Raw genomic sequence first — 24,988 nt, 5'->3', positions numbered from 1 at the left:
AGGGGGGATGTGGGCACAGCCCCCAGGGCTGTGATTTGAAGACTGGAGGTGGTGACAGGTAAAAGTGTCCAGAGCAGAGATGGGCCGGCCTCAGGCTGTGCAGACCACGTGTAATAAACGCCAGAGGGAGTGTCACACGCAAACCTCGGTGAGGGACCGGGCACACCGCCAGCAGCCGCAGGCAGGCAGCTCGAGGCACGCGCTCCCCGCGCCCCAGCCCTCCCTCGCGGCAGGAAACGAGAACACACAGGGTTAGAGCACGGCTCATCAAACCACACACAGGCACAGGCGCGGAAGCCCACGTTCCCCTTCAGGCTCAGCGTGTGAAACCGGGTTCAGGAGCAGGTCCTCCAGCTCTAACCCCTAAGCCGACAAACAACCACGCACAAGGCGGGGACCCCTGGCGGAGCAGGCGTTACCTCGCTCAGGTTTTGGCCCCGCGGGGGGTGGCTTTCTCTGCACTTGCTTGGCAGCTTAAAAAGAAAAACCCACAGAAAGCCCCATTACAATCTGTGGAAACGGGGCCCGAGGGGCCCTTCCCCAGGCCGGGGGCGCCCAGCTGGACCACGGGGCTGAGGCAGGAGGCAGGGAAGGCGTCCGGGGAGCAGGCCTGTCTGTCAGGAAGCAAGGTCAAGGGCCCACGGGGTGTTCTGTCCACCTGCAGGCGGTCCCCCCCCGCTGCCCCGAGAGCAGGCGAGCGCCAAGGAGAGATGCACGTTCGTGCTTCCAGTGGCGGCTCCAGTCGTGTGAGCCGACTGCCTCGCGTGAAGTGACGAAGAGCAGGATCCAAGTCATGGGCAGAGTCCAGCCACAATGCCTCACCCCATAGCATATGAATCCACACACGAGGAAAACATTACATGGGAAACCGAACCAGCTCGCCTTAACGCGCGGCCGTCCTTGTAGGCATCACCCTAGGGCGGTGGTCGGCAAACTCATTAGTCAACAGAGCCAACTACCAGCAGTACAACGATTGAAATTTCTTTTGAGAGCCAAATTTTTTAAACTTAAACTTCTTCTAACGCCACTTCTTCAAAATAGACTCGCCCGGGCCGTGGTATTTTGTGGAAGAGCCACACTCAAGGGGCCAAAGAGCCGCATGTGGCTCGGGAGCCGCAGTTTGCCGACCACGGCCCTAGGGCAAACCCGGGCTAGACGCCACACAAAGGCCTGCAGCCGGCGAAGGGCTCTGAGCTGCCGCCCCGGCCAAGGGCAGCAGAGGCGTCTTTGGACCCGGCCAGGCTCACGCGCAGCCTACGAGACCCACAGGCCCCGGGGCCCCTTCCCGGAGCCAGCGCGGGCCGGAGCCCCCCGACTTGTGCAGAATCGACATGTTTCCCGGGCAGTGGGGGTGGGGGGTGAGGGGGTGGGGGGGCTAAGCCTGGCTCTCCCCAGTCCCCAAAGAGGGCTGCTGCTCTGAAAGCACCACCGGAAGCAAAATCGCTCCACTGAAGCCTTTCCTGCTACTGAACCGACCGGGTTACTCACAGGAGCGTAGGACAGACAGCCTGCACCGGATCGGCGAAGACCCTCGGCTTCTGTCAGAGGGTCCCCAACAGCCCAGCAAGTGAGGCTGGGCAGAGGCCGCGCCCTGTGTGAGGTCACGCCCAGTGACATGTCCGGGCGGCCGTCAGAACACCTCCCAGGGGCCCTGGACTGGCGGGCGGGGGGGGGTGTCAAGAGAAGCTCAGAGAAGCCCCCTTCCTGCCACTTGTTAGCCACGTGGCCTCATTCTCCTCCTGCTTCCAGCGAGCTGGTAGACGTAGCCGTGCAAACTCTGAGCTGGACGCCTTCATGGATGAAAAGCGGGCATGCAACATCTAACTAAGAGAATTGTCAAGAAGGTGGGAAAGAAAGCGCACATTCCAGCGCTTGGTGAACAGAAGGCATCGAGGCGCCACCAGGAGCCATGGACCGTCAGGGCCTTCGGAGACGAGGGCTGGGCTCCAGGGAAGGTTCTTACCCGTGCCCGGCGGGGTCTTTGGGGACGGCGTGGTTTTCGCTGGAATCCTGGTGGCATTGGCCGGGCCTTTCTGGCCGGGAGGGGCCGCTCCCCGGGGTGTGGCAATCTTGGTTCCAGTTTTAGTATCTGCCCCCTGTGAACCGAAGCATGGGAGAGTGGTTTTTACGACTGGGAAAGGTCATTGGGGGACTTGGAGTCGATGCCACTTAAAACCACTTTGATTCAAAACGAGGCTACGAGTGGGGTGACCCTTTGCCCACACGATGCAACGAATGCCTCCGACAATCACAAGGGTTTGCTGGGCACACAAACCCACAGCCCCACCCGCACGCCGGGCGCTCCGAGCCCTGTTCCCTCCGGAGGGACGTTCACGTGAGCGCTCAGCGTGAGCTGTGCTGTGTGTGGCAGGAAAGGCAGTGGCGCTGAAAGCGACGCTCAGGTTCCCTCTCCACCAGGGCCGCGCGACAGGCAGGACATCAGACCGTTCCCGTGTGGACACCGCTCTCTGCCTCTCCTCAGGGATCTGACTGGTGGTGGCTGGTCTCACCAGAGGCCCGTGAGCACGCTGTTGGCTGAACTTGACCGAGAGTGCTCCAGAGCTAAGTCATACGCTTTCCTCTCACAAGCAACCCTGGGTCTCGGCGCCTCCTTAGGGGTGCCACGAGCCCGTGGTGTGTGAACACGGCGTCGGTTAGCAAACCGGCCCGAGGCGGAGCAGGGCACCGGCACCGCCAGCTGGGAGTGCCCGGGCTCGGTTACCCAGGCGCTGACCCTGACACATAACTCGGAAAAGACACTGGCATCCACCAAGGACCTAAAGATGGCTCCGGAGGGAGTCAACCAGCGGGCCAGGCGATGCTGCCCGGCGAGGCTGGTATCCAGCCCGAGGGGGCCATCTGGAAGCACTCCAGTTCCCAAAGCCGGGAGTGGGCAGGGGCGCCCCACTAGGGCGGCGACTTCACGGCAGGGTCCCCGCAGGTGCCTTGGGGCTGCTGCTAGGAGGCACTAGAAGGACGGCGCCCAGGCCCCATCCCCATTTCAAATGATCTGTGCGGCGCGTCTAGGCCAGAGCTTATCTGAAGAAAGGCCTTTCGGGCTAAAAGAAACACACGCTGGAGAACCACACGGGGGCAGCCTGGTTCTCGGCGGAGGCGTTTTTCCTTACCTTGACTTTCACCTCCTTTGCTCCAGAACCGCCAGTTCGGGGCGTGACAGAAGAGACGTGTTTAGGAGAGGAGGATGGCTCTGGGCACACGGCAGGGCTGGAGGGTTTGATCAAAGGGTCTGAGCTACCAGGAGGGGGGCCTTTGGGGCTAAGGCAGGGCCTACCGTTCAGGGTTTTAGCAGAGGAAGGTGTGGATGTCTTCAACATAAACACAAACAAAATCAAAATGAAAGTCAGCACACGGGGGAGGGAAACAAACGGAAAAAGGACAGGAACAAAAACACACAAGGCTGGGAACGGTCTACGGCGGGGATCTCCACCTGTTTGGATCATGTACCCTTGGCAGCCGTCACCGGCCAGGACAGGCGGGGACGTGCGCCCGCACGGATTTGGTCAACGCTATGCCATGACGCCAAAATATGCAGTGCATTATAGAACGCACATGTGAGCGAACTTTCAAAAGAGAAGACGAAAAATGGAGAGAAGTTCTAGAACGTTCTGTCTCGATCCCATTGGATTTTCTGGTGCCCCATCCCCCAAGTCTCTGCAGGCCCCTCAGCTGACCCCTCAGCTGACTCCCCCCCACTTCCCACTTTGGAGACTTTTTTTGATTTATAGGTGTTTCATGTCCAAAAACTTAGTGGAGATCACCAAAGTAGATGAGTCTAGGATGTTCCTCAATAAAACTTGTGCAGCGTGTCAAGAGTCCGACATGCCCCACCGTCTGCCCAATTCCAGGCGCGGAGCCAGGCTGGCCTGCTCACCCCGGCGCCCTCCCCATCACTGACAGGTCGGTACCGCTACAATCAGGGCTGTGCCTGTTCTCAGTCTCAAAGGTTCTGCCCGACACCACTTAGCGCTCTCTCTCTCTCTCTCTCTCTCTCTCTCTCTCTCTCTGAATAAAATCTGGCATAGAACTGAACACGATCTGGTGAATGCTAATCTGGCCAATGTTTCCTCTGGAACGCGGTCCACTTAAGGAAAGGCCTGGGTGGGGCGGGCGGCCAGCGGGACAGGTGTCGGGGAGCCGGATGACCTCACAGAGGCAGCTGCACTCGGCGGGTGTGTGGCTGGCACCTGTGGTTTGTCCTAATGCCGCGGGGGGACTTTGACCAAGGTGTGTGGCCCTGGGAGAGGAGGGGCTACACTTTCAGGAATAAACCCTAGAGGACCAGCGGAGAGGTAGGGCTGAGCGACGACAGGGCAGGTCCTGACTGGAGACTTTATCTGGTTTCTCGGGTTTGTTCCTCATCGCCCTTGCCTTCCCCACGGAAGTGACCGAGGCCCTCTCTGTGGCCAGCCTCAGCGAGGAGGACGGCCAAGGGTTGGAGGAGGAGTGTGAGGGGAGGGATGCGAGCTGAGGTCCTGGGGCTGGCGAAAAGGAAGAAAAGCTGGAGGTGGGTACTGGCAACGCCTCCTTTCCCAGGTGCACAAGGCAGCACTCTCTACCGAGGTTTCTGAGAGACCTGACCCCTCACTATGAGCAACTCGAGGGCAGGAACGTTGCACCATGTGTGGGAGTGAATGCATGATTGAATGAATGAATGCATGAGGCTGGGTTCCCCTAAATGTGCATCATGGTTGGCAAGCAGCTATGGCCACTGCTTCAAGCACCGAGGGCAGAGCCCCATCCCCCAAGTCTCTGCAGGACCCTCAGCTGACTCCCAGGGTCTTGGGATGGGGAACCCTGACGTCTACAGGACAGCGCTTTGGGGAGTGGCCCTCAACACCCTACCATTTTGCACCTGGGGGCTCCATCAGGGCTCCGGGGCCGATGAAGGCCCAGACCTTTCAGGCGGAACTGACAACAGGAATTGTCGGCACCTTTAAGAAAAACAGGCGTTCGTCTAGGGCCACGGTGGGATTCTCCTGGAAAAACACTCCTGTGCAGTTACAGGAGCGCAAAGCCACTGAGGGCAGTAACTCCAGCCGGTGGGAAGTCCTGGGTGCAGTGCTGGTGGCAGGGTGTGGGGGGGCAGGCTGCTTCGCTTACTGATCCTGGGGTTCCTTTCTGAAGACTGACTACAGCACATGATCAAATCCCCGCCTTGGCAAGATGGGAAGCTGGCATCTACCGCACCATGGCCGCCACACGTGTCCACTTAGCATTCAAGGTGTGTGCCAGGCTCCCCTCCTCTGCCAGCCGCGCCCCCCACCCCCCTCCAGCTCTGCAGCCACCGAGCCAAGCTGCTTAGCGTTCTGGGAAGGCACGAGGCCTCTCTTCCCGGTCCTTGCTGCGCTGTTGCTGCCCTGAGAACGCCTCTCCCACCCCCCCTCGCCCACCCTCCTATGTGGGCCCGCTCTCCTAGGGCTTTCCCAGAACCCTCCGCCTTAGGTTGGGGATCACGTCCTTGCTCAACACTCCCTCAACCCGCTAAGGAAATGGTATTTTTCTATATATCTTAAGCCTGTGTGTGTGTGTGTGTGTGTGTACATATTTTTTTGAGCCCAGACCTGCAGCGAGAAGTGTGAGATGTGCAAAATTCAGAAAAGCCAAACGTACCTTCATGTACCATGGACACCCCTTCAAACGAGGCCAGTGGTCGGCAAACGCATTAGTCAGCAGAGCCAACTATCAACAGCACGACGACTGAAATTTCTTTGGAGAGCCAACTTTTTTTAAAACTTAAACTTCTTCTAACGCCACTTCTTCAAAATAGACTCGCCCAGGCCGTGGTATTTTGTGGAAGAGCCACACTCAAGGGGCCAAAGAGCCGCAGGTGGCTCGCGAGCCGCGGTTTGCCGACCACGGAACTAGGCTAATGGGACGGCACCTAGGAGCGCGAGCTCCTGGTCCCGCCGACTGCCCTGCCCCGGCACAAGCAGCAACATGGGTAAGCGCTGGAGTTCTACGCTGGCGTGAAACCAAGCCCTGGGAACGGCAGTGGTACCTCGGTGGCACGTACACAGACACACTGTCCATAAAAACTCATTCAGACATAAAGCACGGCAGCCTCCACGTGGTTTCGGCAGCTTACCTTGGTTTTCTTGTCATCGGCTCCAGCCCCGTCTTTGCCTTTGCTGACCATGCGAGCTGATGAGATATAAAACGAGAACGGACGTTACACCCGTGTGCACGGCGCCTGGACAGAGCGCGGGGCCGCCAGGCGGATTTCTCAGGGTAGTGCCACGTGCTTTGTTCGGGCGGGCTCAGTGGGAACCACTGATTTTCGTTCCCCTGGAACCTGTTAGGTCTCTCGCCGTTAGTATCAACACAGCACGCTGGGGTCGTGGCTTGGAGCACCCTGACGAGGGCAGCAGGCTGGCCGAGGGTGGGGACATGCAGAGGGGACGCGGAGGCAACTTCCGGGCACACGTTGGCACAGGGAAGGCAGGCCCTGCCTCTCACAGGCTCCCTCCCTGCCTCTGCCTGGGCCAGTCCCCCCGCAGCTGGGGCCAACTCCTCTCCAAGGAGGGGCACTTGAAAGTCCCAGGGCCACAGATGGGGCAGCTCAGCCAGGCTCTGGCCCCTGCAGGACCCCTGCTCATGCTGTCACCCAAGGGTCAGGGTGAAGGAGTTGTCTTCCCAGAGCCAGCCCCTCACTAATGGGGGCTTTGGGCACCAGCGCCAGCTGTTCTCCAATGAGCCCAACCCGCCCCTGACCCAGCCCTGGAGGGTCTTCTCACCACCTGGTGGCCCTCCCAAGGGGTTAATCCTTGCATTTCCACAAATTAGCTAATAACTGGTTACCATCAAACAGCCTACAGATGACCTCTGGATTTTAGGACTAAACCATTGACTGCTTTTGTGTTTGGTTTCATCAAGGGGTGTGGCTTTCTAGTCTACTGGTCTACCAGGGTCACCTCTGCCTGACCTTCTCCTTCTATTGACATTCGTTGTTGAAGATTGATTATAGATTTGTCTTTGATTTCAATATTGAGGTCCCCTTGCCCGAGGACAATGGGGCCTCTTGGAGCTGCTCACAGGCTACTGGAGACTGGATTTTTAGAGTGACCAGAGGTTTTCAGACTCTACTGTGATGAACCACCAGGAGAGGTTATTAAAATGCAGGTTCCTGAGACCACCCTGAGACCCTTAGCCAGGGCCCAGGACCTGGTGCACAGCCTTTGCCCAAGTCAACCATCATGCATGTCACAACCAAGGCGTCTGCTAAATCAGCGTTTCCCAAATTGGGGGACTACTGAACAGGCCTCTTCCAGGAGATATAAGCAGATGAGATCAAATAACTTTGGGGAATTCATCCTCTGGGTCCTTCTCAGAGGGTCAACATGTGCATTAGATTATTAAAGACGCGGACAAGTCCTGCATCAGCAAACCCTGTTTAACTTGGTTTAGTCTAAGCCAGTGATGGGCAACCTTTTGAGCTTGGTGTGTCAAACTTTGCCAAAAAACTGAGCATAACTCGGGTAGTGTGTCACTTTGAGGAAAAAACTAACTCCAAGACTCTAGTCGCAAATGTTTCATCCTCAGGAGCAGCAAATGCTTCATCCTCGGCATGCGGCCACGTGTCATCAGAAATGGCTACGCGTGTCAGTGCTGACACACGTGTCATAGGTTCGCCATCACTGGTCTAAGCTTACTGGACCATGGACCTGGACCAGTGAGCATCCAGTGGACCAGGATCCTATAAAACACCGTTTCCAGCAAGCGGCGTTGTAATGTGTCAAGCCGCAGTTATTTGCCTCCTACTGTTTTGGAACTTAGGATACTTTAAAATGGACGTAGGATTTTCTTTTTCTGTTTTAAATTTTAAGGGATTATAAATGTATTAGGCCATCTGGATACCAGATGGGCTGGGCTCCAAAATGGCACCAGCTTCCTTTATCTACAACATGCCCAAGTTTTCTTGACATGTAGGAGCTAATAAAAATTCAACAGATGTTTGCCATTGACAGCTTACGTAGCATCAATGCCTGAGCCCTGAAAATAACTCTAAGATGCTCAGGGCCCTAAATGTGTGGATGCACCTGACGTGGCCAGGAAGCCGCCTTGGGCTGTAAACTGTCCCCTCCCTGGCAGGACACAGAGACAGGACACTTGGGAACTGCCCCTCCCATCTCTCCAGCCCCCAAAGGGCTACTGTGGTCTTGCTTCCTAGGGCTCAAGAAGGTGGGGAGGGGTGCTTTGAACAGGAAAATTTTGTTCCTGCTCATTGCCCCTCCTGCGGGGTGAGTGGGGGATGGGGTCGTTGGGTCAGAGGCTCAGCGTGGGCTGTTGGCCACTCCAGGTGCTGTGTGTGCCACCTGCCGCACGTCATTGTCCGCTGACGAGAGCAGCAGGAGGCAGCTCGTGCCCTCTGCGTCTCTGGGCTAGGAGGTTTCACGTCAGAACCTTCTGGAAGTCACTGTGGTGTACGAGGAAGAGCTTCCTTTCCCAGCAGACCCACCTGGATTCTGAACCTGGCTCGGCCACTTGGGACTCGGTAACCTCCCGTGAGTTACTTGACCTCTCTGAGCCTCCGTTTTCTCATCTGCCAAGTGGGGCTAATTACACCCACTTGGGAGGGTCGGGAGGGGTCTGGGCTATACATTGAAGGCACATGACAGGCCCTCAGAAGTAGGAGCAGCTGTTATCCTCTCTGGAGTGCGGCCCACCAACCTCCCGTGGGCGGATGGACTGTGTGGATAAACCCAGTGGCTGGGGGACTGAACAGGGCAGGAAGCGCTGGGTGGGGGTGTTGGTGACATGCAGAACGGCGGGCAAGCGTGAGAGGGGCACGTGCGTCCAGGGCCCGAGGGCAGGAGGAGGCCGCGGGAGGGTGAGCAGCGGGACCCAGGCGGCCCGCTCAGTGGCTGTGCGTGGGCACCTGGAAGCGGCAGGAGTCACGGGGGCCAGAAGCTCAGTGGCAGTGCCCGCAGCCTGGGGGGCACACGGGGCTCCCGGGAAGCAGCTAAGGAGCTCTTGGCACAGACCTTTGAGTTGAGGGACCCGGCTGGCGGGCTTCCCGGGCAGCCCGGCCGCAGGCTGCTTTTCAGGTGGTTCTCGAAGGTCAGTCTTTTCTGTGTCGCCTCCCTCAGAGGGGCTCGGGGGCTCTGTATCCTCTCCAGGGGCCCCCGGAGGGGCAGCCCCTCCCACATCCACCTGGGAGCCTCCCTGTTCCTTCTGCACATTGGCTTTGATTTCCACGTGGAACGTGAACTCGGGGGGCCCGTCAGGCCCTTCCGTGGGCCCCGTGCTGGGCCCCTCAGGCTCTGAGGCCTGGGGCTCTGTGCAAACTTTGGGGAGGAAATCGACACGGAGGGGGATGGCACCCTCAGCTGGGAAACCAGGGGTGCCAGTGGCTTCTCTGGAAACTGTCTGGGGGGCTGGCCCGCCTCGGGTTGGGGAGCTCTGCAGACCTGGGGAGACCTGGGAGGGAGGGGAGACCTGGGAGGGAGTGGAGACCTGGGAGGGAGGAGAGTCCTGGGGCGAGGACTCGTCGATGTCGCGGTCTTCATCGACCTCCTCACCCCCCAGCCTCTCTTTGCCCTGATGCCCCTTCAGAGGCGGCCCCTCCTGGCGCAGGCCTCCCAAAGGCTGGTGCCCCAGCAGCCCCAGGCCACGGCGACGCCCCCCTGTGTCCTCGGGTTCTGTCCCCAGGGGCTGGTACGCGGATTCTCTGGGGCCCTCAGGCAGGATGGGAGCCCCAGGCACGTCGGGCATGTGCTGGCGGGTCAGACCCGTGGCCGCATCTCCATGACGCCTGGGCTCTCTGAGGGCGCCTTCCTGGACCACCTCTGTGTGCAGATGCCCAGGGGAGCTGGGCTCCGGGAACGCGGGGGCCTCCTCCGCCCGGGCCCCTGGTTTTGGTCCCCACTCCGGGAGGGGCTCCTGGAGGCCTCCTGTTGGAAGAGGCGGTGGGCAGGTGGGTTGATGCTGAGGACGGTGAGAGACTTGGACTTCTGGCTGTTTCTCTCCCTGAGGCAGCACGGAGACCCCAGAAACTTCTCTGCCGTGTCCAGGCTGAACCCGAGCGCTAAGCCCATCGGCCAGGGGCCTCTCGGGCACCCCCCTCCGCTGACCGGGAACTCTCCCCTCCTCTGGGTTTGCAGAGGCAGCGGTGGCAAAAGGTTAGCAAGGGCTCACTGATTGTTTAAGAGGGAGCACACGTATTTCTTGCAACAAGAAAAGGACATTTGAACCACGTCGCAAGCCCGCAGGCGCTGTGCTCACCCTCGTAGCTTTGGTCTGCTTGGAATGAAAGCTCTCTTGGTCTACCTGCCACCAACGCGGGGGGCTGGGGACCTGGGGGAGCACCTCCCCTCTGCGGGCCTGTTTTCTCACCTTGGACCTGGAGACTTCCGAGGCCCCATCTAGCATTGGTGTTAGGCTCAGACGCTTCCTAAAGCCAGGTGGCCTCCTCAGTGGTGGTGCTAACCCTTGGATAAATCCCATATCACTTCCTGGAGAAAACAACAGAGCCCCTCGTTCCTAGCTATTTTGCAATCTAGAAGCTTCCACATGACACAGTAGACTCTGAAGTTCGTTTATGCAGCAAATGATAGCCAACCAACCCAGCCCAGGTTATATCAGAGGTCTCCATTTCCTAAGAAAAGGAATCTCTAGGACTTAAAAAAAAAAAAAATTAAGTTCTTAAAGGACGTATGCTAAATGATTACAGAAAGTTGCTTTTCTTGAACACGGCAGTTTTGGTCCCTGAGGAGAAAATCATAACAGGGTTTGAAGTTTGCACAGAAGAAAACGGAAAAGAAACGGCCTGTTGGGGATATGGTTGAGGCCTTGCTCCTGGGACAGACCAGAGGGCACAGCCTGCAGGGAGAACCGCCCGTCACACATATCTGCGTTTCTGTTGGATATTCACTCTCTATTCCCCGAGTGGGACAAGGCCAGCTTTTTTTTTTTTTTCAAGAACACTGAACACTTCAGGGATGACTCAGAAATAGTCCTGGGAAAAACATGCTCAAGCTCTTTCTAGATCCGCACAGCCCCGCTCGAATAAGTACCACCTCCTGAAAATCTGCTGGACCTGCGATTTAGGGCCCAGGTCCAAATTCTCTTTTCAGGGTCGCGTCCATCCGAGACTTGCCATCTCCCTCCTCCCAACCCCCCAAGGCTTGGCAGGCAATTCCGGCCACTGACCTTGAGTCACGTGTCCAGCCGCTTGGTCTTCCAGGTTGGGGGTGTCTCCGATGCCTGCTTCTTCGGCTGGTTTAGGTGTCGGCAAGCGAAGGAGATAAAAAGCACAGACGGTTACTGTGTGCTAAACACAAAGCTGTCTGCACCTTCCGGGAGTTTTCTGAAAACGTTACAAAAGAAGGCACCTTTACCGGCCCCGAGGGGCTGTCCCGCTGACTCGCTGAAAATGTTATTGCTGGGGATGTTGATGACACAAACCCCTCACGCCGTACGGGTGGCCACAGGCCAGCAGGAAAGACCTTCCCCGCAGTGGGCCCGGGGTTCTGAGGGCCCCACTGGACAAAGACACACAGGATGGGTGAGGTCAGAGGAGCAATTTTAAAAAAAATGTATTTTACTGATTTTTTCACAGAGAGGAAGGGAGACGGATAGAGAGCCAGAAACATCGATGAGAGAGAAACATCGATCAGCTGCCTCCTGCACACTCCCCACTGGGTATGTGCCTGCAACCAAGGTACATGCCCTTGACCGGAATCGAACCTGGGACCCTTCAGTCCGCAGGCCGATGCTCTATCCACTGAGCCAAACCGGCCAGGGCCAGAGGAGCAATTTGCTGCCGGGCACGGCCCTGGGATCCGTGTCCGGGTGTTGAGTCCCAGCCCCAGCGCGGGGCAGAGGTGGAGGGAAGGACGAGGCTGGGCTGTGGAGTCAGGCTGGGATTCACACCCAGGTGCCATTATTGATGTAACCTCTGTGTCTCCATTTCCTTAGAATCCCAAGGTGACGATACCGGTTCTACTCTTACAGGAGAGCGGTGAGGGTTAACACAAGAATTTGTGTGAACGTGTTTAGCAAAGCGCCTGGCAGATAGCAGGTGCCCCAGGGCCGTATGGTTTCTTTTCTCCCAACCACGGGGAACCCTTTCACTGCATGCCCAGAATAGGCACTTCCTGGTTCGAGGGCGGCCAGCAGTGCCAGGGATAGCTTCCGGGGTGACTTGGGCTCCTGCTTAGGGAGCCACAGCTCAGCCCAAACACAGAAGACCGAGCAAAGGTTTCTGCACATCTCAATGGAGCCGAAATCAGTAAGCTTTAACGCAGTGCCAATTTCAGCATCACCATACATCAGGATAGTGCTACAGGACAGTGAGTGTAACTGTCCAGAGGAAAGAGCCTATATGGCCAGTCAGCCATCCGTTCCCACGCGCTGGCCTCAGGAGCCCAGTGACAGCGCCCCCCGCCCCTGCCCCCCGAGAAATGCCTGTGTGCTGTTGGCTGGGCCACCAGTCTTCTCTCCACACCTGCAATGACTCAGCCTCTACCCCTAAGGCAGAAATGACAGGTTACCGTCCCTGGTCACACAGGCCCACCACGGAGAGCACGGAGGAGGGAAGGGAAGGACTCCCTGGTCTCCGGATAGGCCCGGGACGGCCTTGTTCACACCGGCCACTGGCTGTCTCCGGGCAGCTGTGGTGAGGGGGGCCGGCGGGGAGCTCAGGAAACGCCCCGTCTACCAGCTCGTAGGACAACCGCCCTGGGGGCCCCAAGCGGACGCTGTGCTGCCCGTGAGGTCTAATGGTGACAACGCCGTGTCATGTGACACTACTGTCCAGGAGGCGCAGCTCCAAAAACAGATTCGCTCTGAGTTTCTGTCGAGGTTATGGAAGGAGAACTCAGTGACGGCAAGTCCCGCTGAATGGCACGGATCCGGGAGGCAGAGCACCCGAGAGGCATGCCAGGATGATGTCACCATCGTGGCCCCGGGAAGTCGGCAGCTTTCACATGCCGATGCAGAGTTGTGATACCCTGGCCCTGGCACCAGTTTGATATCGGAGGGTGCCGAGAACTCTGACGACCCCAACGCCAGCAAGGGAGGGCTCCGAGAAGTCAGAGGGAGGGGGGGGGCGTGTGACCCTGGCTGGGCCATCACATCACTAGACGGCCTCTCTGTATCCTTGAAGTCCCAAGAGGCAGGGCCTCCCGCCCCCAGCACGGCAGTGACTCCTGCAGGGGCGGCCACACTGCACCCCCAATAGGACCTCAAATGAGAAGTGCTCAGGGGGACACCAAGATACAGCAAATGGAACCTGCCAGTTGAGGTGCCAAGCGAAGGTGCATATTGTCCAAGTCAAACAGCTGAGACTCTAACACCTCCCGCCTCACTGAGGAGGCGAGAGGATGGAGGGAGGGTATCTTTGAGGAGGTTTCTTTAGGAAGAACAGATTGGGGGGGTTGGCCATGTAGACACCCCCCCCCCACCTCAGTCCCAGTGAAAGGGGTTCAAGGCACCCCTTGGAGGCCCTTGGTGAGTGTCCATACTCTATGATTAGCGACATGGCGGACGCTGTCAGAACCCTACCTTGGAAAGTTGAGGAGGGGAGAGGCCAGCCCTGCTTTTGGGGATGGGGGTGGGGGTGGACAAGGAATATGGTGGAGGCCCCGCTGTCAGTCCGCAAACCACAGTTTGGGCAAAGAATGTCCGTGTGTCTCCTTCAGGGCAGCGTCCGTGTGGGGGTGCTTTAGACTATGTCCAGCAGGTCCCCAGCTGGAGCGAGTAACCTCTGCAGAGGTGAGGCTGCAGGTAGATCAGCAGCCCCAAGGAGCAGCGGAGAGGAAATGTCTGCCTGAATCCAGTGCCAGGAGGAGCCTTCAGGGGGGGATGACCAGGTGGGGGGTTGGGGAGAGACTAGAATTAAAAAAGGTCCCCACAGAGAGCGTCAGCTTTGAACAGTGCAGAGAGGATGCAGGCAGCGGCTCTCAGCAGTGCCAGCCAGGAAGAATTCCTGCCTCCCCCCCTCCCCAGCCCAGAGGGGAGGGCTGCAACCTTGAATGAGCTCTGACCTTTACACGGAGTGGGCCTTCTGATCAGCGCTTGCAGACGGTGCTTTGTGATTAATGAGACTACAATCGTTTTGATTACTAGGAGTGATGGGACGTGGGCTACGGTGTTCATCCCGGGCAGGGGAAGGGCCCGCATTGGATGAAGAGGAAGGGACAAACACCAGGTGACTCATGATCTCATCCCATGAGTCCTTTCTCGGCCTCCAAACCATCTGCACTGTCAAGCATGGGGCCTGCGGGCTTCGAGAGCATTCCCCTCCGCCGTCTCAGAGGACCAACTCCAAAGCCGAAACTGCTTGGAAGGGCGGCCCTGCGTGGCCCTGCACGGGGTCCCCAGCACGTGGTGCCCTGAGAGGCTGTGGCTTCCCACGTGCTGCTGTGAGCACCGTCTTCGGGAAGGAAAGACTCTCCTGCCTGGGACATGTCCCCACTCTCCATTGCGCGTGAGATCCTGTCCGGAACTCCTCTGCGTTTCTTGCCGCGCACACTCCCACCACCACGCGGCCTGTGGGGTCTACAGGTCAGCCCAGGGGCGGGGATGCGGAGGAAATGAGAGCAGGAGCTCTGGGCTGTGCTAGCCGCTTCCTCAGGGCCGGGCAGCTCTCGGGTGACTCTGGGGGCCCTGAGTTCAGGGCTATTTCTGATCGGTGCCTAGATATCTGAGCTCTTCCCCATCACCGTGGACAGGACAGCGGCGTCATGCCTGTTCCGTGCAGACACGTGTGAAAGGAGAGTTGCAGGACTGGATGCTGGATTATATCCTGAACTCCTCAGGGCTTGTCCTCCAAAGGTGTGGGTCTGCCATCTGGACCCGGCTGCACACTCGGTGCTGCTGGTGGCAAACCGCCCCCTGAGGGTGAGCCTGTCGCTGGGCGGAGTCTGCAGGAGGGTGGACTGGCCTCAGGTGAAGGCAGGGTCTGACCGGGGCGGGAAGGGGGAATCGAGAAGGAATGCACAAGGTCCTCTCCCCGGGGGGCTGGCAGACAGCCATGGAAGCAGCCGGACATCCAGGCGTCAAGCTGAGAACAGCCCAATTGTCCCAGGAGCCGGTGACCGCCCACATTCCCGCCTCACCCCGAGATGAGCACAACCCCACGCACACCCTCACGCACACCCTTTCCTGCAGCAGATCAGCCGGGAACCCAGCCCTGGGGTCACCCTCACCTGTGGTTCCTTCTGGGATCTCCGGGTGGGGCTGAGCGGCGGCTTGCTTGCCGGGGGCTCCCTCATCCACTAGGGGCGCTGTCACGTCTGGAAACCACTGAAAATCACCTTTGGGGGGCCCAGGATGAGCCGTGCCAAGCCCCTCACCTTGCTTCGTGTGCGCGGCAGCAGGGCAGGGAGGGGAGGCAGAAGGGAACTCAGCCGCATGCAAAAAAGCCACACCACAAAGCAGGCCCAGAGCCACCCTGTCTGGCATCTCCCAGGAAGCACATTAATATTCTGCTTGAGTGGCACGGGCCCATGAGACGCCCAGGCCCTCTGCCAGGAAAGCCAGGGACGGCCCTGTGTAAGCACGCAGTGCGAGAGGCCGCGGGGGCCGGTCCCAGGGAGAGGTGAAGAAGAAATGTTGGCAATCAGATGACTGTTCACAGATGCCTGATCCTTAAGGTGGTGCAGGAGAGGAACTGGGACTAAGGCAGGGCAGGAACTCTGGGGTTAGGGATGGAGGCTATGGCTTTGCTGTGAGTCCTTTGTCCTCGCTGGGCCTCAGTTTCCTCATCTGCAAAATGGGAGTATCATCTCCAGGTAGCCTCCAAGGTTTCCTCCAGCTGGCCCTGTCCCCGAGGCCATGACCCCTGGTTAAGAAGCACAGAGCCCCCTGGGTAGCGAGGAACAGGCCCGTGCTGTCCAGGGTCAGGTGCTTGACCACAGGACTGGGGCGGGGCCACCTTCAGAGCAGAGTCTGGAGGTGAAGACGCCCCACCAGGAGTGGCTGTCGGTCTCTCATCATGCTTCCCAATCGGCACTGGTCCCTGAGCAATGCGCTGGCACACTCCCAGGCGGTTCTGGGTGAACATAAGGGGATGTCAGTGCTGAAAGCTGTCCGAGGGCCTGGTCAGTTGAGACAACTGGAGTCCATTTTCATTATGGTCTCGGGAGCAGGCCGAGCAGCCCGGCCCAGCACGGCCCCTTCCCTGTCGGCTGGGAGCTGAGCTCTTGGGACCCACACACGCACAGGGTCCACCGTGCAGCGAGACGTGGTTGGAAGATTCTTCCAGAACACGGTTGACGGGACACTGAGAACCATGATGTGGAAGGCTGGCCGGGGTTCTGGCATTAGCGTCTCAGGACTTGCTCAGGGAGGTAGGCAACTTGTGCAGCTGCCCTCACAAGGTCAGCAGGATAAGCCTTGCATCACCGGCTCTAAGGAGAGCAAAGAGCATTTGGCCTGGTATTCTCGTCACCGGGCTGAGAACCTGGGGGTGGGGGGTGAAGCCATGCCCACCCTGTCCTCCACAGATGCACCCTGAGACCAAGCAGTTGGCAGGCACATGGCAGTCACTTTCTGAATTCATCCAAGGTGGATGCCGGGGCCAGGGTCTCATCCCGTGACACACAGGTACAGCGACGGGCAGGGCCCCGAGCAGAGCTGAGAACAGAACCGGGAGCCTCCTTGGGGAGGAGGAAGGGATGGAGGTGCAGATACCACGGACTGGTTACTCAGAAGCCATTCTCAATTCCCTTGTCTCTTGATTCCTCCTACTGAAGAGGCGGTAAAGCAAAATACGTGGTGGCCCAGTCTCCCTCCCAGCCAGGGCTGGGCCACGAGGCTCGGTTCTGACCAACGAGACACAAGCAGAAGCTGGCCAGGTGGGGCTTGCAGAGCAACTCTTGCTTTCCTGATCAAAAGAGGACACTTTGGATGTCAGGCCTCTTCTGGCCACTTGGCTTTGCTACTTTCTTTCTGTTTTGAAGGCAGATGTGATGCCTGGAAGTGCAGCAGCCATATTGTAACCACGAGGCAGCAGAACCGTACAGGACGGCAGACGATAAAGACAGCAGAACATGGATGAGACTGGGGACTGCCCACGTCTGGATATCTTATTATGCGAGACAAACAAATCTCTTCCTATATTTGCCACAGTTCCTTGGGTTTTCCTTGACCTGCAATCAAATTCAGTCTTGACTGACATAGATGGGAAGCAAGAGAAGGTGGTCGAAACCATGGACCCAGGAGCGCCTCAGGAAATACACGAGGAGCTTCATAACAACCTAGACAGCAAATGTCTAGAGCGAACGGGTCGGGAGATGGGCTGGAACTGACATGGTGGCCAATGTCCAGAGGCCCAGCCAAGCCCATTGCTCAAAAGCGGAAGGACCCTGAACCAAGACCAGTCCCAGCGTGTGAGCTGGGAGCCAGGCACTGACCTCCTCTCCTCAGCCACACGGCTGCTCTGGGACCTGGTGGCTCATGAAAGAGGGAGCTGGGCGGGGCTTTCGAAGAAGTTTGGGGAGGTCAACTGATATGAAGCAGGGGCTTTGAGGAGTTGTGCTTGGGCCCTGCTTTGCCACAGACCCCAGTCTCTGCAAGTGTGGCTGCCTCAAAGCACCCACACGATGAAGGTGCCCATGGCTGGCACTAGCGAGCAAGGCATCAAAGCAGGGCTTGGCTCCGCCAGCATCCCTGAGCCAAGCCTGAGCCATCCTGCAAAGCACGGGGCGAGCACACCTCTCAGCCAGAGGGAGAGGCAACAGCGATGCAGCCAGGAAGGGTGGCACACAAGGGCGCAAAGCACGGCGACACGCAGGCTGGAGCATGGGAGGGGCTGGCTGGGTGGAGCAATGAGAGAAGGAGGCCCCACCTTTGGCGGTCGGAGTGCTCTTAGCATCAGCGGTTTCAGATCTGTCACCGGCGGGGGTCCGCAGGGGAGGTTCTGGAACATACACAGTGAGTCCCTCAGAATGGCCGCCTCTCCCACCCCCCGCCCCGCTTTGGACCTCAGGAGGAACTCGGGAGCAGTTTGTTTTGGAGCCAAAAGTCACTCAGTGTGGAAGCCAGAGGGATGGACTGTGGCCGCATGATAAAACCACAAAGAGGTCCAATCCCCCCTCCCCCCAACACAACGGTGCCCCACACCAGGGTGATCAGGCATAGACACAGGTGAGGAGCAGTTGGTCTTGGCGAGAGGAGACAGCGCCTGTTAATCAGCTTGTGGTTCCGGCTGAGGCAGGGCTCTCCTGACTAATGGCAGCAGATACCAAAAAGCTATGCCCCGTGGACCTGGGGCCTCATCTTCCCTTGCCGGAGAGACTCATGGGAGATCACTGCCATTAATGAAGGGCAAGCAGAAAACACCTGGAAAACACACAGCCCTCCAACCCCTTCCTTTAGAAAGGAAGTAGCTCAGGGCAGACCCAGTGCCCACTTCTAACTGGACAACTGGTGTCTGGACTGCGCTCAGCTCCTCTCATGGAAGGACCGCTAAGTACGGCCTCACCAGCCTGGAGTGGCACCTGAAATGCCAGCCTGAGTCACTTAGAAGAAAACTGTCCTTTCAGAACCTGAAGCCAGGAAGCTCTGGCGCCCTCTGGGAGAGCCACTCCACCCAGGGCGGGGGCAGCCGTGGGGTCGGTTTGGTGACAGGGGGCTGGTTCTGTGCACAAAACAGAACCCCTAGATGAAAAAAGGCAAGTGGAGTCCTAGTGCGCCGTGGGGTCAGATACCCCGGACCCTTTGCTAAAACGCCGTCCCGGGACACCAGCCCTGGCTGCGCCCATCCAGTCACAGAAGCGCTAATTCCAAACAAGCCACCAGCAGGTGCAGTTCCCTGGTCCCAGAGCCTGCAAAACCCTGCAAACACCATGCAGACTGTCCGCGGAGTCTTGTCATCACGAACCAGCCTGGACTGGCAGGGCACCGGCACATATGGGCGTGACCGGGTCTCTAGCCACGTGTCCCCAAACAGCCCTGCCCCCAGTCCGTCCTCAGCCTGCAACCCTTATCATCTGCGTTATCCTTGTTAAATTTCTTGGAGGTCGGAAGGAAGGGAAGGGCTTCTTCCGAGTGTCTTATCTAGAAGGTATAACCAGTTAACCCACGAAACACCTTTTCATTCAGTAGGGTGTCCTATTTGATCCGCTAACCAACTTGCACCCTTTGCAGCTCTCTTTGGCCGCATCTAGTCCTTTCCCAACCTTTAGCACCTACTTAGACACCCTTTGCCTAGTATTTTACATGTGGTTTCCTGTCATGATCCAAAGTAGTCTCTGTCCCACTTACCTAAAGTGTCGCAGGTCAAGTGGCACCTTCTGACAGTGACACCCCTTGCTCCCCATATAAAAACAACTCATTCTAAATCCTTAGCAGCAAGAACAAGCCTGAGGAGAACTAGGGAAATCTTTTAGGTATTACTTGCTTCCTTGGCAAGTATAAGCAAACTCTCTTCGAATGCTTCCCTTTCACAGCAGGGACACAAAGGTTAGCCGCTTCAAACTTGCATGTAAGCTGACCCTTGGGCAACACGATTTGAACTGTGTGGGTCCACTTACATGCGGCTTTGTTTCAGTAAATACTGTAAGTGTATGTTCTCTTCCTTATGATTTCCACAATAACATTTTACTTTCTCCAGCTTCCTTTCTTAAAAAATATTTTATTGATTTTTTACAGAGAAGAAGGGAGAGGGAGAGAGAGTTAGAAACATTGATGAGAGAGAAACATCAATCAGCTGCCTCTTGCACACTCCCTACTGAGGATGTGCCTGCAACCAAGGTACATGCCCTTGACCGGAATCGAACCTGCGACCCTTGAGTCCGCAGGCTGACGCTCTATCCACTGAGCCAAACCGGTTAGGGCTCCAGTTCCCTTTTATTGGAAGAATACAGCATGTAACATAGAACATAAAATAGGTGTTAATCGACTGTTATCAGTAAGGCTTATGGTCAAACAGTAGGCTGTCAGTAGTTAAGTTGTTTTTTTTTTTTTGGGGGGGTGGTCAAAAGTTATATATGTATTTTCGATGACTTTGGGGGGTTGGCACCCCAAACTCCCAAGTTGTTCAAGGGTCAGCTGTATGTATATTATAATATGTCTGTTTTGGCCTAGAACTTTTGATCATGTTTTATGTGAAAGAATGGAGTAGTTTTAGCGGATATACTTTAGGCAACTCTGAGACACAAAATAACTCAGTCAGCTGGTTCTTACTGTACAAATTGAATTTAGTTTTCCCTTTAAACAATAAGGCTGGTGAAAACTGCTTTTTTTTCCCCCTGGACTTAAAAAAAATGAGCTTTTTATTTGAGAACAGTTTTAGATTTACAGTAAAATTGCAAAGATAGGACAGAGAGTGTACCCCAACCCCAGTTTCCCCATTATTAACATCCTTCATTATTATGGTACATTTGTTGCAACATAATCTATATTTTTAACTTAATTTTTAAACCAGGCAACCCTATATAGAGCATCATTTTTCATTGGCAGAATTCATCCGGGGCAAAATTCAGTATGTTGTGATTCTAAGTTGGATTCCATCCATGAGAGTTTAATAACTGGAGTTCCACGGGGACTTGGCAGAGAGTGAGTGATGAGAGGCGTGCGGGGCGGGGGCTGGAGGGCATGTGGGCTCAGGTCCTCAGACGAGGGAGCGCCAAGAGCTGAAACTTAGCAACTAGGCCTGGAGCCAGGCTGTGGCCTGCGGGGAGGCCAGAATGCACATTTCTTGTTACCATGACACCAGGCAGGGAGTTCTAGGCCCATTGGGAACCCATTCCCCCCCACCCGCCCCCCTCCCCTCCCATCACCCTTTCTGGCTGGGCAGCCTCTGAGCCCGGGGACAGCAGGCCCACTCTGCCTCCACTTCCTCCAACTGGGAGCCCGCGTGTCTAATTTCCAAGCTCCTGTGACTCCAATGTGTTCTCTGCTTACACACATACAGAGAGGCCAGCCTTTGACACAAGGCCCCCAGTGAGTCCTGAAACCTTTCCAAGACAGGGACTGTTGTTCCTGCACCCAGGGCACCTCCTGGTGACCTGCCTCCTCCAGGGAGCCCTCCTGGATAGATGCACCCAGAGAAGGTCGTTTCCCACCTAGTTGCTGCACTGCTTCTAGTCACTATCCCACATCCCAGGCTGCAAAGTGTTTTTTAAATTATGTTTAGTTCTAAAAGAGGAAGGAGGCTGCTTGCCATTTTGTCTCCTTAGGAGTGGGTCCGGAGGGCAAGGGGCAGGGTCCTTCTCACACTGAGGCCAGCCTGGTGCTCCTGGCGGGAATCTGGCCGGCATGTGGAGCGGAAGAGAGGCTGCGTGATTCCTGAATTTGGTGGCCAGACAGTGAAATGAAATGTATGCCTTGGAATGGGACAGGAGGAGGCCAAGCCGATTGGCCCAAAAGATGTGTTTTAGAACACGTAGAAATCGATGCAGTTTATTAATGTAGGTACAGTAGGAATCCCAGCGCTCACCAACATGCCGAATAGGGCCCAGACAGGCCCCTGAGGGAGAGATGAAGATAATGTGTAGGGCCACATAGTTGGCATGCGAATGAGTGCTGCTGATTTACAGGTCAACGGGTGTGGCTGAAGACTCGAGAGAGCACCCTGTACTGAACAGACTGACTAGCCCTGCTGTCGTTGTCACATGGCATCCACTCAGGTGGCAAACCCTCCTCTGGAACAGTACATTGTCAAAGAGCGTCACATTGTCAAAGAGCGTCACATTTGGGTTATCTTGGCTCATTCAAATGATGAGGCTTCTCTCTACTGGCAATCTAACCCCATAAAGCGCTTAAAACTTCTTTAGAAAACTGGCTGCAAGCCCTTCCTGTCAGCCTTTTCCAAAGCAAGCGGACCGGCTGTGACCCCCAAGACCCGGGCCTGCCGTGCAGGGGGTGCACTCACCTTTCAGGCCGTGGTCCCCGTCGCCCTCGTGGTCCTGCAGCAGGGTGTAGCCCCCCTGAGAGGGGAGGTCCTTCCTGTCCCCAAGCCCGTAGGTCCCAGCATGATCTTCCATCATGTTGAACTCCTGGCGGGGCTCAGCCATCCTGGTTCCAGGCCCACCTGGGGAAGGAAAGATGGGAGGTTGAGGCTGGGATGTTGAGATGAGGCTAAGTGCTTGGGGGGTGGGTGTGTGGAGTTGGGGGTCAGGGAGAGTCAAGTGCCACCTCCCTAGTTCATGGCAGACATATCCCCACCTCCCCACTTCCCGCCCCAGCAACCTCAGCCTGAGCTTTGCATCCCTGCCAAAGTGTCATTTACATGTATGTGTACCTTTAATTCACAAACATCACACCAGCTCATGTTCAAAAGCACCAGGTGGACAGGTGCAGCGAGCCTGACTTGTTATGCCCAGCACGTGTTCAACTTCATTAAGAAGTAAATGCTGCTGACTAGGAGTTTAATGTTTTTGTTTGTTTGTTTTTAGTTTTTTTTTAATGCAGAGGGTAGGACCAAACAGGAGAAGGAAGGCGTCAGGAGGCACCCCGGTAAGGACACTGAAGCAGAGAAAAGCACGTGTTGTTCAACCTCACGCAACTAACTGCACAGCAGAACCACGTCTTGACCGGTGTCCTGACTCCCCCAGTTCCGAGTGGGGTAGCCCCCCGCCCTGCCAGGAGGTCAAAGCTGTGGCCTCCACTCACCTCACTGGCACCCACCAGGACTCAGCTGTGCATTCTGAGGGCGGGCAGAGAACCCCTAACGGCGCTGTGCCCGGAGCGGGTGTGAGGCTCGGAGCAGCATGCACCCCTTCCCTGCAAAAGCCCAACAGAGCGCGGTAGAAATGATATTTACTCAGCCGTCGTTCTCATCTTCAGTGAGAATATTTCTTTATTTAAAAAATAGCTCATAGCTTAGAGTTTCTGGACTTTTCAGTATGCCACTTGGCCCTGGTTCATGTATGCTACTTTGGATGATGATTCCATCAGTTTCCATTTTTAGCTCTGGAAGTTTTTAGTCCCCTGTCTTTTACTTTGATACCTCCCTTTATATAACCTAATTATCTCATAGCACATATTCTTTACTTATTTTTGAAACGCCCCTGTCTTACTGGCTTTCAATTCCTCCCTTTAAACTTTTACATAGATTTGCTTCCTTGTTGTTTAAATTATTTTTACTTTTAATTTTCACCCCAGATTTATATTAGCTTTTCATTCATTAATGTTTTTATTTTTGAGATAATTTTAGACTTACAGGAGAGTTGTAAAAGCAGCAGCTCGGGTCATTTAGCAATTTTTAACCTTTTGAAATTCCTTTAAAATATATTTCCCTGTGTTACCTTTTATCATTCTATCCGTTTAGGCTGCTTTTTTCTTTCGTTCTTTCCTCTTTATATTTGTGACTTTTATAATTTTTCACAATCTAAATGTAGTCTTTAATTTTCCTTTATAATCTGTAGCAGCTATCTCCTTATGTTTCTGTTTTCACTTGGACTTTTCTCAGTGGCACACGGGAGCAGCCGAAGTGGGTCAGTTGTCTAGGGAAGAGCTGATAACGCAAACTGGAGTGGGCGGGGCCTTTTTCTTTCCTGCCTCGGAGGCATCTAGCTCTCAGTTTCGGTGATCAATTAACAATGTCTCCATGGGAAAGGGGTGGAGGACACACCTGATGACAGGCGTCCTCTAAATGAGTTAGGAGTTGCAGGATGATTTAAAATCCACAGTCTCATCTCTACAGGTGTTGGGCAACTCGTACAAATGGTGTACTACAAGGTGGAGGGTGCACCTGGGGCAGACCCTCCACCTAATTTTTCCAAGACTGGTGTTCGTGGTGGGACAGCCAGCTTCTGGCTCTGTGTTGCTACCAGCTGGCCACTGGCATACTCATGTCCAGCTTCATTCCTCTCCCTTCTGGGCAGGGCCCGCTGGTGTGGGTGCCTGAGCTCTCTTCTCCATCCACGATGCAGGATAAGAAGCTGGTGAGAGCTGGGATGGTCTAGGAAGATTTTAAGAGTGAGGTTAAAACTGATGGACTGAGTGGATCCAGAGACATGGAAGCATGGAACAGAATTCGAGGTCTCAGAGGGAAGGTGGAGGAAGGTGGGAGGTAATCAACCAAAGACCTTGTCTGCATACATGCATAACCCATGGACTCAGACAATAGGGTGCTGAAGGCCTGAGGTGGGGGGGGGGGGCAGGGAAGAGGTCAATGGGGAAAAAAGGGGACATATGTAATACTTTCAACAATAAAGAATTATTTTTAAAAAACCCAAAAGAGTGAGGTTAGCAGGACCTCTGCTGGGCGAGGCAGAAGGTGGTGGCCTGGCCCCGCTGAGGCAGCTCCTGTTTATAGAGAAGGGGGCGCGTTTTCATTCTGACTGAGGCCCGAGGCCCCGGCCCCTCAGAGCTCTCTCGGGAAAGGCATCTGAGACTGAGCTTCTCCAAACCTTGGACATCTCCCCAAGGACGAGCAGATAAAAGTCCAAATTCACCCTTTAAGGTTTAGGATCTGGGGGTGATATTCTCTACCCTTAGATATGCTGATGGTCTGTTTCCCTTAGAAAGCCCCCAAGCATAAGAACCCCTCTTCTGAAAGGCACCAGTTCCATTGTCTGAGGACGCAACTAAGCTTCCCACCCCTCTAGGAAGTAACGCCTTCCTCACTGCTTCCTGATGGAGCCTCTCTCAGGCCCTCCTGGTTCACTGCCCAACTGCACATCCCTGGGACTGGCCCACGAGTCGCCTCCTCTGGCTGACTTATCAGGTGCCCCACCCTGGAGGGGTGGAATCGGCCCAGAAGCTTGAGGCTTCCCAAACTTGCTGGAGACACGATACCTGGCCCAGGTGAGGTAGGCCAGCCAACTAAAGTTTTAGCGAACGCTCAGAAGTTTAAGGCGCCCCATGGTTTTGTCTTGCGATTTGATGGATTCCTTTCAATGACAGGCGGATGAAGGTGTAAAAAAAGTAAGAATCGGACGAGTTGGCTTCCATTTCTATCCTTCCCTCCCTCCTCTGTTCGGGTCTCGGTGCTCATTGTAATGACTGGAGTGAGCTCTTCTTTTATGAACAACATTAACCTTTTATCCTATTTGTGACAGTTTCTCCAGTTGGT

The 24,988-nt window shown here is 56.0% G+C and overlaps 1 protein-coding gene across 3 annotated transcripts in view; it reads right to left on the bottom strand.

The window, feature by feature from the left end:
• MAPT (microtubule associated protein tau) overlaps window positions 1-24,988 on the bottom strand; it is a 77,744-nt gene that overhangs the window by 18,719 nt on the left and 34,037 nt on the right. For 2 of the 3 annotated variants that reach the window (XM_008149466.3, XM_008149468.3), the window contains exons 2-5: window positions 21,842-22,000; window positions 11,170-11,235; window positions 6,107-6,162; window positions 1,964-2,096 (exon numbers count right to left, since the gene is read on the bottom strand). In XM_008149466.3, the coding sequence (XP_008147688.1) occupies window positions 1,964-2,096; window positions 6,107-6,162; window positions 11,170-11,235; window positions 21,842-21,983 (397 nt within the window). In that variant the 5' untranslated portion in view covers window positions 21,984-22,000. Of the gene's footprint in view, window positions 1-419; window positions 474-1,963; window positions 2,097-3,128; window positions 3,327-6,106; window positions 6,163-9,002; window positions 9,421-9,474; window positions 9,807-10,326; window positions 10,342-11,169; window positions 11,236-15,170; window positions 15,258-17,812; window positions 17,885-21,841; window positions 22,001-24,988 lie in introns of all 3 variants that reach the window. The other variant, XM_054709316.1, reaches the window with a different exon arrangement.

The sequence above is a fragment of the Eptesicus fuscus genome, chromosome 20 (genome assembly GCF_027574615.1).
Source record: "Eptesicus fuscus isolate TK198812 chromosome 20, DD_ASM_mEF_20220401, whole genome shotgun sequence".
NCBI classification, from domain to species: Eukaryota; Metazoa; Chordata; class Mammalia; order Chiroptera; family Vespertilionidae; genus Eptesicus; species Eptesicus fuscus.
The sequence above is the reverse complement of the archived record's forward strand: the minus strand, read 5'-3'. Positions and strand labels throughout refer to the sequence as shown.